At 40.1% G+C, this 14,013-nt stretch overlaps 1 protein-coding gene across 3 annotated transcripts in view; it reads right to left on the bottom strand.

Annotated features, from left to right (window-relative positions):
* The window catches only part of LOC134340142 (polypeptide N-acetylgalactosaminyltransferase 6-like), an 82,802-nt gene that overhangs the window by 7,155 nt on the left and 61,634 nt on the right, over positions 1-14,013 (bottom strand). For all 3 annotated transcript variants that reach the window (XM_063037036.1, XM_063037034.1, XM_063037035.1), the window contains 4 exons: positions 12,148-12,265; positions 5,216-5,416; positions 2,736-2,867; positions 1,528-1,629 (listed from right to left, as the gene is read on the bottom strand). In XM_063037036.1, the coding sequence (XP_062893106.1) occupies positions 1,528-1,629; positions 2,736-2,867; positions 5,216-5,416; positions 12,148-12,265 (553 nt within the window). The remainder of the gene's footprint in view (positions 1-1,527; positions 1,630-2,735; positions 2,868-5,215; positions 5,417-12,147; positions 12,266-14,013) is intronic.

Below are 14,013 nucleotides of genomic sequence, written 5' to 3' on the forward strand. Positions count from 1 at the left end.
TGATGGAGTGCATCCCAGGGTACTGAAAGAAATGGCAGAAGTTATAGTAGAGGCTTTGGTGATAATTCACCAAAATTCTCTGGACTCTGGACAGGTCTCAGTGGATTGGAAGACGGTGAATGTCATGCCACAGTTCAAAAAAGGATGTAGGCAATAGGCAGGTAATTACAGGCCAGGTAGTTTAACATCTGTAGTTGGGAAAATGCTTGAAGCTAGAATTAAAGAAGAACTAGCAAGGCATCTGGAAAGAAATGGATCCATCAGGCAGACGTAGCATGGATTAGCAAAGACAGGTCCTGTTTGACAAAGTTACTAGAGTTCTTTGAGGATATAATGAGCTCAGTGGATAGAGGGGAACAGATGAATGTTGTTTACTTGGATTTCGATAAGGTGCCGCATAAAAAACTTATCCATAAGATAAGGATGCATAGAGTTGGGGGTGAGTGTATTAGCATGGATAGAGGATTGGTTAGCTAATAGAAAGCAGAGAGTTGGGATACATGGGTGTTACTCTGGTTGGCAATCAGTGGTGAGCGGTGTACCGCAGGGGTCAGTGCTGGGCCCACAACTGTTCACAATATACATTAACGATCTGGAAGAGGGGACAGAGTGTATCTAAGTTTGCTGATACTAAATTGAGTGGAAAAGCAAAAGCAAATTGTGCAGAAGAGTGGGCAGGGATCTGGCAGATGGAGTACAATGTTGGTAAATGTGAGGTCATCCACTTTGGAAGGAAAAATGAAAGAGATTATCATTTAAGTGGTAAAAGACTGCAGCACGCTGCTGTGCAGAGGGACTTGGGAGTGCTTGTGCATGAATCACAAAAGGTTGGTTTGCAGGTGCAGCAGGCTATCAAGAAGGCAAATGGAATATCAACCTTCATTACTAGAGGGATTTAATTTAAGAGCAGGGTAGCTATGCTGCAACTGTACAGGGTACTGGTGAGGCAGCATCTGGAGTACTGCGTGCAGTTCCAGTCTCCTTACTTGAAGGAGGATATACTGACTTTGAAGGTGGTGCAGAGGAGGTTCACCAGGTTGATTCCAGAGATGAGGGGGCTAGACTATGAGGAGAGATTGATTTGCCTGGGACTGTACTCACTGGAATTCAGAAGAATGAGAGGAGATCTTATAGAAACATACAAAATTATGAAAGAGCTAGATAAGATAAAGGCAGGAAAGTTGTTTCCACTGGTAAGTGAGACTAGAACTAGGGGACATAGGATGGAGATAAGGAGGAACTGCTTCTCCCAGAGAGTGGTGAATCTGTGGAATTCTCTGCCCAATGAAGCAGTGGAGGCCACCTCAGTACATATATTTAAGACAAGGTTGGATAGATTTTTGCAAAGTAGAGGAATTAAGGGCTATGGGGAAAAGGCAGGCAGGTGGAGATGAGTCCATGGCCAGATTAGCAATGATCTTATTGAGTGGCGGGGCAGGCTCGATGGGCCAGATGGCCAACTCCTGCTCCTATTTCTTATGTTCTTATGTAAGTAGCTTGCTTTTTCAAATGATCATTATCTGGTACCTGATTTCCTCCCATTCCATGGCATGGGTACATTATCAGAGGTTTCCCACCATGATTGTTTTCCCCTGCATCCAAGCAGCTTCCAGTTCCCTTGTTTTTAATCTGTAAAATAATATACACTCCATCAATTGGCCATTTTAATAATTGATGTGATGAAAGCAAGTTGTAAAAGTGCTGAATAGAAAGTAGAGATTGCAAAGCAGTAACCTCACTGAGGATGAAATAAAATCACCAATGCCTCATACAATTCCAATCCACATCGAAGGAATGGACCAAACCACTGTCTGGTAGCTGCATGACCCCTACATCATTACTTTGGGAGGTCTTAGCCCTACAGCACAAAAGTGCTCCACATTTAATAAAGAATAGATTGCATAAAACATGAGTTTGGGCTTAGCAACTGGCAGCTCTTCAGCTTCAAGTTGGTTTTGAAACAATCGCAAATGCACAAATTGAACTTGGATTTCTATAGGGTTTACAGTATTACATAGAGAGGTGTATTCTGTTTTATCAGACAGTGGGGTCGTAATGGGAAGCAGGGATTGTGTATAAGGTGTAAAAGCTCAAGGATACCAAACAGAAATTTAAAGGCTGGGAGAGAAATCTTAAGGGAAAGAATTCTAGAAGATAGGATCTAAACAACATTGAGTCGAATTTACTCCATCAATATACATTTTAAAAAAGTCAATTACAGAATACAGATTTTTAACATAATTAAAACAATTTGCTGTTCCAGTTAAAAAGTATTATTATTGAAGCACTGTTAATGTCAATATTATTATTGAGTCTCCTGTCCAATCTCTGCAAGCTTAGTTCATGGATTTTAAAATGCAAATGAGAAAAAAAGGTTATAGTTAGGGCCTAAAAGTAGTAATCTTAAGAAGTGCATAGAACAGACAAGTTAACTGTCTTTGCAATATCAAAGATAAACACCATAAGTTATATTGACCACAAACACTACGTACAAGTTTTAACATACTTATTTCTGAAAATAGATTAACACCTTGACCAAATCAGAGGGGAATTTAATCCAAGACATTAAGATAACTAACCAATTTCCAAACTGTGGCATAATTCCAATACCTGTTAAATCTTCAAAGAAATTGTGCTTTAAAATCATTTTTCTTACAAAAAGTAATTCATAACTACAATGCAGATGTGTTTTCAAAAGACTAAAGCCTGTTAATTTAATGCATCACTTAACTCACCGCCCCGTAACGTATCGGAGAGAAATCTGGTATAAAGATTTCGGGATAGATATTTTGCAGATACCAGGTGAAGTTCTTGCACTTCAAACGCTCCTTCAACTGAAACCTTTCTGAAAGATCACCAAAAGTTTTCTTTAAACAGAAAATAAAAAGAGAAATAGATTAGTGCCAAATCCATCATATATTATAAATAGTAATCCATTCAGCCAAGATTATAAGTGTGCAGAATATCTCATCTTAAAATATTAGAAATCCAACATAGGTTTCCTAGAGAGGTAAACAGTTGTTAAGCAGGACATTCTACTATGAACCACTGTTCACCTCCCTCCACCCCACCCTGTATCCAAAATTTAGAAGATTATTCTGAAATCCTAGTCTGGATTCTAACTGAACGAGTGGCATGTTTCATCGTAGGAGTGGGAGGGAATGAATTACTTTGGGTGGGGGGGAGGGGGAGGCAGAATGGAAAAAGAAAATAATGCACCTTATTGAAATGGGGATCGACTCTAATTAGAAATGAACATTGTTCAGTTATTTTTCTTTCACCCACTTGATATACTGTACACTGACTGTAATATTATAATTTGGTTCATGTCTATTCTCACGTAGTGGTTAACCAAGTATTCTGAACATGCTGAATAGCAAGGGCTCCCAACCCTTTTCATGCCATGGACCTCTACCGTTAACTGAGGAGTCCGTGGATCCCACGTTGGGAACCCCTGGATCAGTGTGTACTGGATAGATGAAGAGACCATAAAACCAGATAGCCAACACTGTGGAAGTGAAATGCAGATTTGGTATAGTGAACATTTAAGAGTTACATAGAAACACAGAAAATAGGTGCAGGAGTAGGCCATTCGGCCCTTCGAGCCTGCACCGCCATTCAGTACGATCATGGCTGATCATCCAACTCAGAACCCTGTACCTGCCTTCTCTCCATACCCCCGATCCCTTTAGCCACAAGGGCCATATCTAACTCCCTCTTAAATATAGCCAATGAACTGGCCTCAACTGTTTCCTGTGGCAGAGAATTCCACAGATTCACCACTCTCTGTGTGAAGAAGTTTTTCCTCAGCTCGGTCCTAAAAGGCTTCCCCTTTATCCTCAAACTGTGACCGCTCGTTCTGGACTTCCCCAACATTGGGAACAATCTTCCTGCATCTAGCCTGTCCAATCCCTTTAGGATCTTATACGTTTCAATCAGATCCCCCCTCAACCTTCTAAATTCCAGAGAGTATAAGCCTAGTCGATCCAATCTTTCATCATATGAAAGTTCTGCCATCCCAGGAATCAATCTGATGAACCTTCTTTGTACTCCCTCTATGGTGAGAATGTCTTTCCTCAGATTAGGGGACCAAAACTGCACACAATACTCCAGGTGTGGTCTCACCAAGGCCTCGTATAACTGCAGTAGTACCTCCCTGCTCCTGTACTCAAACCCTCTTGCAATGAATGCCAGCATATCATTTGCCTTTTTCACCACCTGCTGTACCTGCATGCCAACTTTCAATGACTGGTGTACAATGACACCCAGGTCTCGTTGCACCTCTCCTTTTCCAAATCGGCCACCATTCAGATAATAATCTGTTTTCCTGTTCTTGCCACCAAAGTGGATTACCTCACATTTATCCACATTAAATTGCATCTGCCATGAATTTGCCCACTCATCTAACCTATCCAAGTCACCCTGCATCCTCTTAGCATCCTCCTCAGTTGGGGTACTGATAGTGGAGGTGATGTAGTCTGGACATTTGGGAGAAGATGGAAACATGATAATACAATGGAAATTTATTTGCTGACACTTTCAATTAACAGCAGTAGCTTAACATTCAATGACAATGTTAGGGCATTTTTGGGGTTAAGACATAGAGCAAATAACTTCAGTCAATAACATGAGCCACCAATCTACAAATCTGAATATAGACTGTAGATTAAATTTAAAATGCAGCTCTGAACAACGGTTTCCTAAAATCATGAATCACAGTTAATGGGAAGACCAGACAATGCTGATTAAAATACATTTAGGTGTCTGTGGTGTGGGTGTGAAACAAGAGGTATGAAGTTTGTGTGTAGTTCAAAGGAAGTATGTGGATACATTGTAAACACGGAATTGTCCTTTGAACTTCAGCACATAAAATATAATGTAGCGTTGAGTCAAGCAGGCCTTTTTCCTCCGAAATGCCTGCTGAGTCTCATTTTGTCGAATGAAAAGACTGCTTCAATTCTACCAGTACTTCTCTTTGGTGACCTTGTTCACACGTCCCAGAGAGAAGTACTGGTAGTTTCATTGAATGAACAATTGGCTAAACTTAGATGTTTGTTGGAAAAAACACCAACTCCAACTGAACAGCTTTTTACCTCCTACGATCGTTAGATTACAGGAAAGGAATAGAATCTGGAAGGCAAAGAGCAGGGTCTGTTCTGAGCTAAAAACCCCATTAACCAAGTAGAAGGGAACTAGCTGCAATTGTGTCACCCACCTCCCTTGCCATCTTCTCTGCCTGCTGGTTCCTCCTGTAAAACAGCTCCTTGTAGTGATCCATCCACACCTCAGCCAGGCGCACTTGGTTGCGTGCTATTACCTGCACACCTTTGGGGAAGCTGTGTGGACTCTTGGTACGGAACACATGACCCACCACTGAGCAGGGAATGATCTCCAACTGCCCACCACATTGCCAGACCTAAAAAAAATTAAACAACATAATCATCAGCATGAGCATTAAAAGTCAATAAGGCATTGATTTCAATGTGGAATTTCATTTATTATTCCTTATCAATTTCCAGTAAATTTATTAAGCCCTGATATTCTGCAGAAAAACAAAGAGAGCACCTAATTTTTTTGTCATAAAAAGAAAATCCTGGAGACTTGTCTCTCTTAAGAATAAAAAGGGTGTTCATTATCATGAAGTTATGACTGTCTAACATCCTGCTTAAATATATCTCCTTGTTTGAATAGTGACAGAAGACAATTCCAACAAAGAAAATGGACTTTGAAGAGTTAATGATTCAGGCAGTTTTGAGGAGTGGAACTGACTTATCAAAATAGGTAAATTTGTTACACCAATGTGCTGCAATTCCACGTTTCAATTTATTCATGCCGGTAACATTTATCCAGATCTGCTAGCATTGAGTACTTTATTCATTTTCAATTGCATTAGCCTTTCTCTGCTCCACTCCCACCCTGACCTCACCACCTACTGTTAGCCTGTCCCCCAAATTGAGCTATAGGCAAGAAATCTCCATCTTTAACACTCCCTGAAAAAAACTACTTCAGTCTACCTTGTTTTAAAGCTTTAAACTGTCCCAATTTCACCCCAATCCATTAGGAATGATCTGTACTACAGAGCTGGAAGACTAATTCTTCAAATGTTTTTCATTTACAACGTCAATAAAGATAGAGGCAGCCATTTAATTTACCATCCAGACAAAATCTTCTTTCTTTCCAGCCCCACCCACCAAACACTCACTGGCTTCTGAAGGTGACATATAGACCTTGCAATCTTGGAGTGCATTTTGCAGTCTCCAAATACCCCAAAGTGCTTTCCAGGAATGAGGTACTTTCAAGCATAGCCAATGTAGTAATTTGCACGTGACATGACTCCACAATCACATTGTGGGATCTTGTCATATTCATTGTGATTAATGAATAATCATAACAACCTGATCACATTTCTTGTGATGCTTGTTTGAGGGATAAATATTAGTCTGGAGAAAGGTGCCCTCACCTGCTCCTTTTCTGTTAAGTGCTGTGGGATCTTTTACAGCTATTAGATGTATACAGGCCCTTGGTTTAATGTCCTTTTGGAAAAGCACCAGCTCTGACTGGGCAGCATACCCCTATTAGCGTACTGGACTGCCAACTGACATGCTCAGCTTTGTATTATTACTGAAAAATATTTTCCGCACACTGATGCTCTGACATGCTAACACTTAGTGTTTTGTTTTTCATCTGTACCTGGAGTGTTCTGAAAAATTTAACCTGTTCCAATTTAACAGAATATTCGCCTATCCAGCCCATCAACTTTAAAAAGGTGAAACACAGCGATTAAGTTACCTTCACTGTACTACTGCGCCACCTTCTGGTTGATCTTGCCACATCTTCACAAAATTCTCACCCTGCAGCACCAATTAGTATGGACATTGCATGTATGGACATAACAAGATAATCGACATACTTTGCATTTCCCCTTCATAGATCTCCCCCAATAGAGTAGCTTTCCCCTTTATAGTTCTCCAAGAAACTATGTTAGAGATAGCACACATTGAACTCACGACATATTAACAAAAAACATTATCCAGAAATAGAGTTCAAGTCTGGTCTTACTCAATTTAATGACGCTTTGCATGCAAGCCTTAAAGATGCAGATGATGGAAGGATTAAAAGTGGAATTTTTAAAGTCAGAATCCGATCAACTGAATAAGCAACAGCTGAAGCCATGTCATGAAAATGTAGAACACCTGAAAAATGTCAGACCGAAGGAATAAAGATTTATTTTGTATTAATGTAATACCTTCAGCATAGAAGATACATCCAAAGGCACTTCACAGAACAGTAATTGGACAGAAACAGACAAAACAGAGGGGAAGACAAAGAGATGGTTTCTGGTGGGTTTACAAGTTTCTGGAGTAAAGACAGAGGAGAATTGGAAGAACACAAGCGAGGAATGAAGAGTTTGGGGCGGGTCTACATAACCAAACACTAATTAGATCATACAATATTCTATTTACAAAACAGCCTGAACAGATCTGCGTGATTAACATCCAAGTGACTTCAAAAGAAGAGGAAAAAAATACAATAGATTCTGGTTAATGGGGCCATTGGTTAATTGGGGCAGCCACTTATTTGGACAACCCTTAAAGAACAAAAACTAATTGAGAAAATAGCCTGGATTCCCTTAGACCAGGGGTTCTAGACCTTTTTTAAGCCATGGACCAATACCATAAAGCAAGGGGTCCATGGACCCCAGGTTGGGAACCTCTGATCTATTCTGAGGCTGCACTTTCGGGTCCTAGACTCCCCCACTACAGGAAACATCCTCTCCATATCCACCCTATGTAGGCCTTCCAATATTCGATAGGTTTCAATGAAATCCCCACTCATTCTTCTAAACACCAGTGAGTACAGGTCGAGAGCCATCAAGTGCCACTCAGTTAACCCTTTCATTTTTGGGATAATTCTCATGAACCTCCTCTGGACCCTGTCCAATGCTAGCACATTCTTTCTTGGATAAGGGGCTGAAAACTGCTCACAATATTCCAAGTGCGGTTTGACCAATGCCTTATAAAGCCTCAGGCATTACATCCTTGTTTTTGTATTCTAGTCCTATCGAAATGACATTGCGTTTGCCTTCCTTTCCACTAATTCAACCTGCAAGTTAACCTTTACAGGGAATCCTGCATGAGGACTCCAAAGTCCCTCTGCACCCCTGATTTTTGAATTTTCTCCACACTTTTATTCCTTCCACCAAGGTGCATGACCATGCACTTCCCTACACTATATTCCATCTGCCACTCCTTTGCTTATTCTCCCAAGTGTCCTAATGCAGACACCCTGCTTCCTTAACACTACTTGCCCATCCACCTATCTTTGTATCATCTGTAAACTTGGCCACAAGGCCATCAATTCTTACATCCAATGTGAAAAGAAGCAGTCCAAACACCAAACCCTGCAGCTCACCACTAGTCACCGCCAGTCAACCAGAAAACACCCCCTCCTACCAATCAGCCAATCTTCTATCCACGCTAGTATCTTTCCTCGAATGCCAAGGGCTCGTCTTGTTAAACAGTCTCATGTGTGGCACCCTGTCAAAGGCCTTCTGAAAAATCCAAAAAAACAACATCCACTGACTCTGATCTATCTTAGCTGTTATTTTCTTAAAGAATTCCAACAGATTTGTCAGGCAAGATTTCCCCTTTAGGAAACCATGCTGACTTTGGCCTATTTTGTCATATGTCTCCAAGTACCCCGAACCTCATCCTTAATAATAGACTCCAACAATTTTTTCAACCACTGAAGTCAGATTAATTGGCCTGTAATTTCCTTTCTTCTGCCTCCCTGAGTGGTCCTCTGGAACCATTCCAGAATCTAGAAATTCTTGCAAGATAATTGCCTCCACAATTTCTTCAGCTACCTCTTTCAGAACCCTGAGGTGCAGTCCATCTGACTTGTCTACCTTCAGACTTTTCAGCTTCCCAAGCACCTTCTCCTTGGTAATAGGAATGACACAAACTTCTGCCCCCTGACACTCTCGCATTTCTGGCATTCTGCAAGTGTCTTCTACAGTGAATACTGACACAAATACTTACTAAGTTCATCTGCCATTTCTTCATCCCCCATTACTACCTCTCCAGCTTCATTTTCTAGCAGGCCGATAACCACTCATCTCTTTTACTCTTTGTGAATCTGAAAAAAGCTTTTTGTATCCTCTTTTATATTATTGGACAGTTTACCTTCATATTTAATCTTTTATCTCTTTATGGTTTTTTTCAGTTGCCTTGTTAGTCTTTAAAAGCTTCCCAATCCTCTGCCTTCTCACTAATGTTTGCGATATTATATGCACCCTCTTTTGCTTTTTATGTTGTCTTTGACTTCTCGTCAGCCATGGTTGCCTCATCTGTTTTTGGAATATTTCTTCTTCTTTGGGAAGCATCTTTCCTGCGCCTTCTGAATTACTCCTAGAAACTCCAGCTGTTCTGCCACCATCCCTGCTAGTGTCCCCTTCCAATCAGCTTTGGCTAGCTCCTCTTTCATGGCTCTGTAATTCATTTATTTGGGACACCATGCTGCTTATTTTCATCAGGAGTCTGTTGCTAAACGTTTCTAACTAGCAAAAGTCCCATACATCTGTGTGGCTGTTAGATATTGCATTGTGCTTAGAGCAAAGTTTTTAAAAAGCATCAGTTGCATATATTTGTGTTCAAAAAAGTGTTTTTTGTCACTGATAGTTGGTGAGAAATAAGCAGAAAGGCAATTCAGAACCGTTTTGTTCACTGCGGTTTCAAGCATTGAGGCTTGCAGATGCTAGACACGCCCAGTATTGAAACTGAAATGATTTCACTACTTCAACAAGTTAGGAACTATGAAGAATTTGAAGGTATCGACAAATCATCTTGAATGTTACAATGAAAATGAAGATTTGGAGGGTGCAATCATCAAAAGCATTGTATTAAGGCAGTTCATAATCTGCACTGGGTGTCTGCATTGATTTTGTTCATTTATAGTCAATCAAAAGAAAACGGCAGCATACACTGGATGTATTTTTTCAGTTGATAAGTATTAGGAACTAATACAATTTTATAGTCCTGTAGTAGCATTGGTACTGTTCCAACTTGTTTTGTACTTATTTAAATAAATAATTTGTTACTCAGTTAAATGGTAGTTTGTCATTTTTTTTAAAAATACCTTTTTAAATATTTCCGTGCAATTTCAGCTAATTAGGCCAGCTGCTTAATTGGGCCAAAATGTACAGGTCCTGCTGTGTCCCAATTAACTGGAATCCACTGTAATAGCAGTTATATTTTCTACAACAGGCCTTTCGAATGCAAACAACTTGCATTTATTCCAAAATACATCACAACTAACGATGCACTTTTGAAATATAGGCAACGCAATAATGGAAGCAGGCACAGAACAGTCAATTTGCGCAGAGCATTCTCCTAAAATTAGACAAGTGATCAGATCATCTGTTTTAAATATTGGTTGAGGGATATTAATTGTTTGGGACCTTTGAAAAGTGCCCCATGATTATTTTAGATTTCCTTGGGAGATATAATGTATCAAATGAAAAATGGCACCTCTGGCTGTGCAACTGCCTGGATGAAAAGCTTACATCTACAACCTTCTGACTCCAAGTTGTGAGAACGGTCTCTCTCAGTAGTACCAACATCAGTCAATTTTTAATCTCTGAATTTATCTACATTCACTATAGCTGTTGAAAGCACAGTGACTTCCCCACAAGGACTCATGTATATACATTCATGGTGAGTCAATATGCAACCAGTAAAAATCAATGCCAGTGTTCTGAGTCAGTGCCAAGAATGGCAGGAATTTTCATTCTAATATACTGACTTCAGAAAAGCATCGTCATTTGTAACCTAAGTTATAGAGAAAATAGTTGCCAATTAGGATCTACAACAGTGTACAGGGCATCCATGTAGCTTTAATAGTATAGGCAATTTAATTAGAAAATTCAGACAAATACAAAGCAATTGTGGCATACTAACTATTCTGGCCAAGTAGCCTTATGCAGTTTCTGGGACAGCCCCAACTCCTTAATAGAGCAGCTCATGACATTATTTATGGGGATTAATTCATAAAGATAAAGGAACCATTGATTACAGAAGATATACCTTTTTTAAAAATTGTATTTTTGGAGAAGAATTGTGGTTGTGGGCATGACAGCACAAAGTGAGCAACTTTTTTAGCTTTATAAATTGAGGCTCAAATTCAGACCAGTTTGATAAAAAAAAGAGCTTCTAGGAGCCATAAATGAAATAGAGATGGGGCTTCCAAAACATATCTATTTCCATCAACTGTTTAAACAGCAATGGTCAAAATTAACCTGTAATCATAGTACATCAGCACAATGGAAATGTTTAATACAAAAAGATGCAGAATGTTAAATTGGACAAGCCAAAAACCCACAGTTCTTCTATGTGTGCATTTCTAGTTGATCATTTGCAGTTCTGGTCACCGTTACAGGAAGGGTGTGGAGACTTCGGAGTGGGTGCAGAACAGGTTTACCTCGATGCTACCCGAATTAGAAAGTAGGAGTTATAAGGAGAGATTGGACAAATGTGGGTTATTCTATCCGGGGCATTAGAAGCTGAGAGGAGATGAGATAGACATTTATAAAATGATGAGACATCACAGAGTAGAGAGCTAGAATTTTTTTTCCCAATGTCATAATGTCAAGTACTAGAGGGGATAGCTTTAAGGTGAGCGGGGAAAAGCTCAAAGGGGTTGGGGGGGGTGAGCTTTTCTTTAAAGAAACAGAGAAGGGAGGGGTTGGTGGTATGCAGATATGATAGTGGTGCTTAAGAGTCTGTTAGACACAAATATGCATGGAATGGAGGGATATGGATCAAGTGCTTGAAGAAGAAATTCTGTTGAATCTGGCATCATGCTTGGCACAGACACAGTGGGTCAGAGGGCCTGTTCCTTGTCATACGGTTCTGCTCTGAGACACAAACTTGTCATGGGGTACCTTATTAATTTTTCATGCACAAGCATGGGCAATGGAAGAACTGAGACCAATTGACACGTTCAGCTGGTTCCCTAGTGATGATCAGCTAATCAAGCACACACCTGGGCACTTTCTACAACTATGCATCTTGGGCCATAAGGTCTCATTTAAAATCCAACACACACAACCAAGGCGTGACCATTATAAATGTAAGCATTTGCATTTACCCTGAATGACATTTCCACATTCTCTCCTCCCCATATCTCCATCTGGTTGTCGTATGTTCCAATGAGTTCAAAGTAAGCTTTGGAGATCGCAAAGAGGCCACCAGCAAACGTAGGAGTCCTGAAAACAAACTAAAGATCAAATCTACTGGCTGCAGAGATTGTATAGTTTTATTTTGTACCTAATTGAAGGTCACCCAAATAATCACTGAGACACTCCAGCCTGAAAAGAGATGACTCACAAAATTTATATTTTTAAACAGCTGAAATTTTAATTCACATGGGAACAGATTTAACGCATCTATTCAGCAAGAATTGGGTGACTATCTCACGAGCCTTATCACATTAAGCTATCCATTGTGTGACTGGAATTTCTCAGGACAAGTGATACTTTTATTGTGATACTTTTATACTTTTATTTTATTTACTTTTAAGTGACCACATTTATTGCCCATCTCCAATTGCCCTGAGATGACAGTGAACTGACCCTTGAACTGCAGCAGTCCTTGTAATGATAGTGTGCCCACAATATACATATTATCATTTTCTTGGAATTCCTATTGATACATTTTTCTGCTGTCAGCTGTGCCATTGACTTTAGAATTTTGGCAGGCATGAAGCCAGTTGTGAAATGTTATTAATATAATCCCAGGGTTCACTAGCACAAGCTGTTAAGGTGGGCACATTTCCAGGAGCCCCCACACATTGCCACTTCTAAGTAACTGGTTATGGCAGCAACTCAAAGTGCTAGTCAGAACTTAATGCTTTCCAAAAGCCAATACTTGAAGCAGAGTGTGGACTTGTACAGGGAATATCCATTGCTCAAGCATCCTTCATCAGGAGCAAGGTGTCAGACTGAGCAGCTGTCACTTGGATAGAAACAGTAGGGAACACCTTGTGGAATTTCTGGACACAAAAAAAAACACAATAAACCAAAATAGCCTCCATTTCTGACAAAAGCAACTGGAGAACATGATCATATTAAAATACAGCCTCCACACTACTATCGAACAGGTTAAAAGAAAACTTTGCATTTGAAAAGGACCACTGACTGACCTTGACTTGAAACTGAGAGACCATTTTCAGTCACAACAGGGTATGCTTTGTGAAAACAGTCAGCTTTCTTGTATCCTCAGATGGGTTTGGTTACACTTGAGCCTCAAGGTTTTCTAAAGATTACCATCATGAAAATAGTGATACTCATCCAGCATCAGTGCTTCAGTTGAGCTGAATCAGGGCAACCTCTACCCTTGATGTTTATCTAAATATAACTGCTTTCACTGCAGCTCTGACAAGTTGCTGACCAGCTTGTTACCTGTCGTCTCTCACCTGTCTGCAGATCTACTGAATGATCAAAGACCACTCCAAATTTGTTTCTGCAAAAAGCAATATCTCAACAAAAATAATCTGGATTTGGGATTACTTTTTTAAGAAATGTAATTTGGCTCCAAGAATAATCCCATTCCTCTTAATTTGCTTTGTTATCCATAGTTGGGTATAGAGCAGTGAGGTTCTTCTTATCTGCTGAGCTGCAGACCTCTTTATCCATTACTATATCACCCAGATATTCCCAAACCCTACCCTCGAGGAGTGTTCTGTCCAGTGTCTGATTTGACCAGCTGTCTGGTGGCAAGTTCATATGCCAATCATACATCAATGAGGGGATCAAAGCGAACAGAGATGTGGAGAAATTTCTTTAGCCTAAGGGTGGTGAATTTGTGTAATTTGTTGCCATAGGCAGCTGTGGAGGCCAGGTCATTGGGTGTATTTCAGGCAGAGATTGATAGATTCTTGATTAGACATGGCATCAAAGGTTACAGGGAGAAGACCGGGAACTGGGGTCGAGGAGAAGAAAATAAAAAGGATCAG

The sequence above is a fragment of the Mobula hypostoma genome, chromosome X1, assembly GCF_963921235.1.
Source record: "Mobula hypostoma chromosome X1, sMobHyp1.1, whole genome shotgun sequence".
NCBI lineage: Eukaryota > Metazoa > Chordata > Chondrichthyes > Myliobatiformes > Myliobatidae > Mobula > Mobula hypostoma.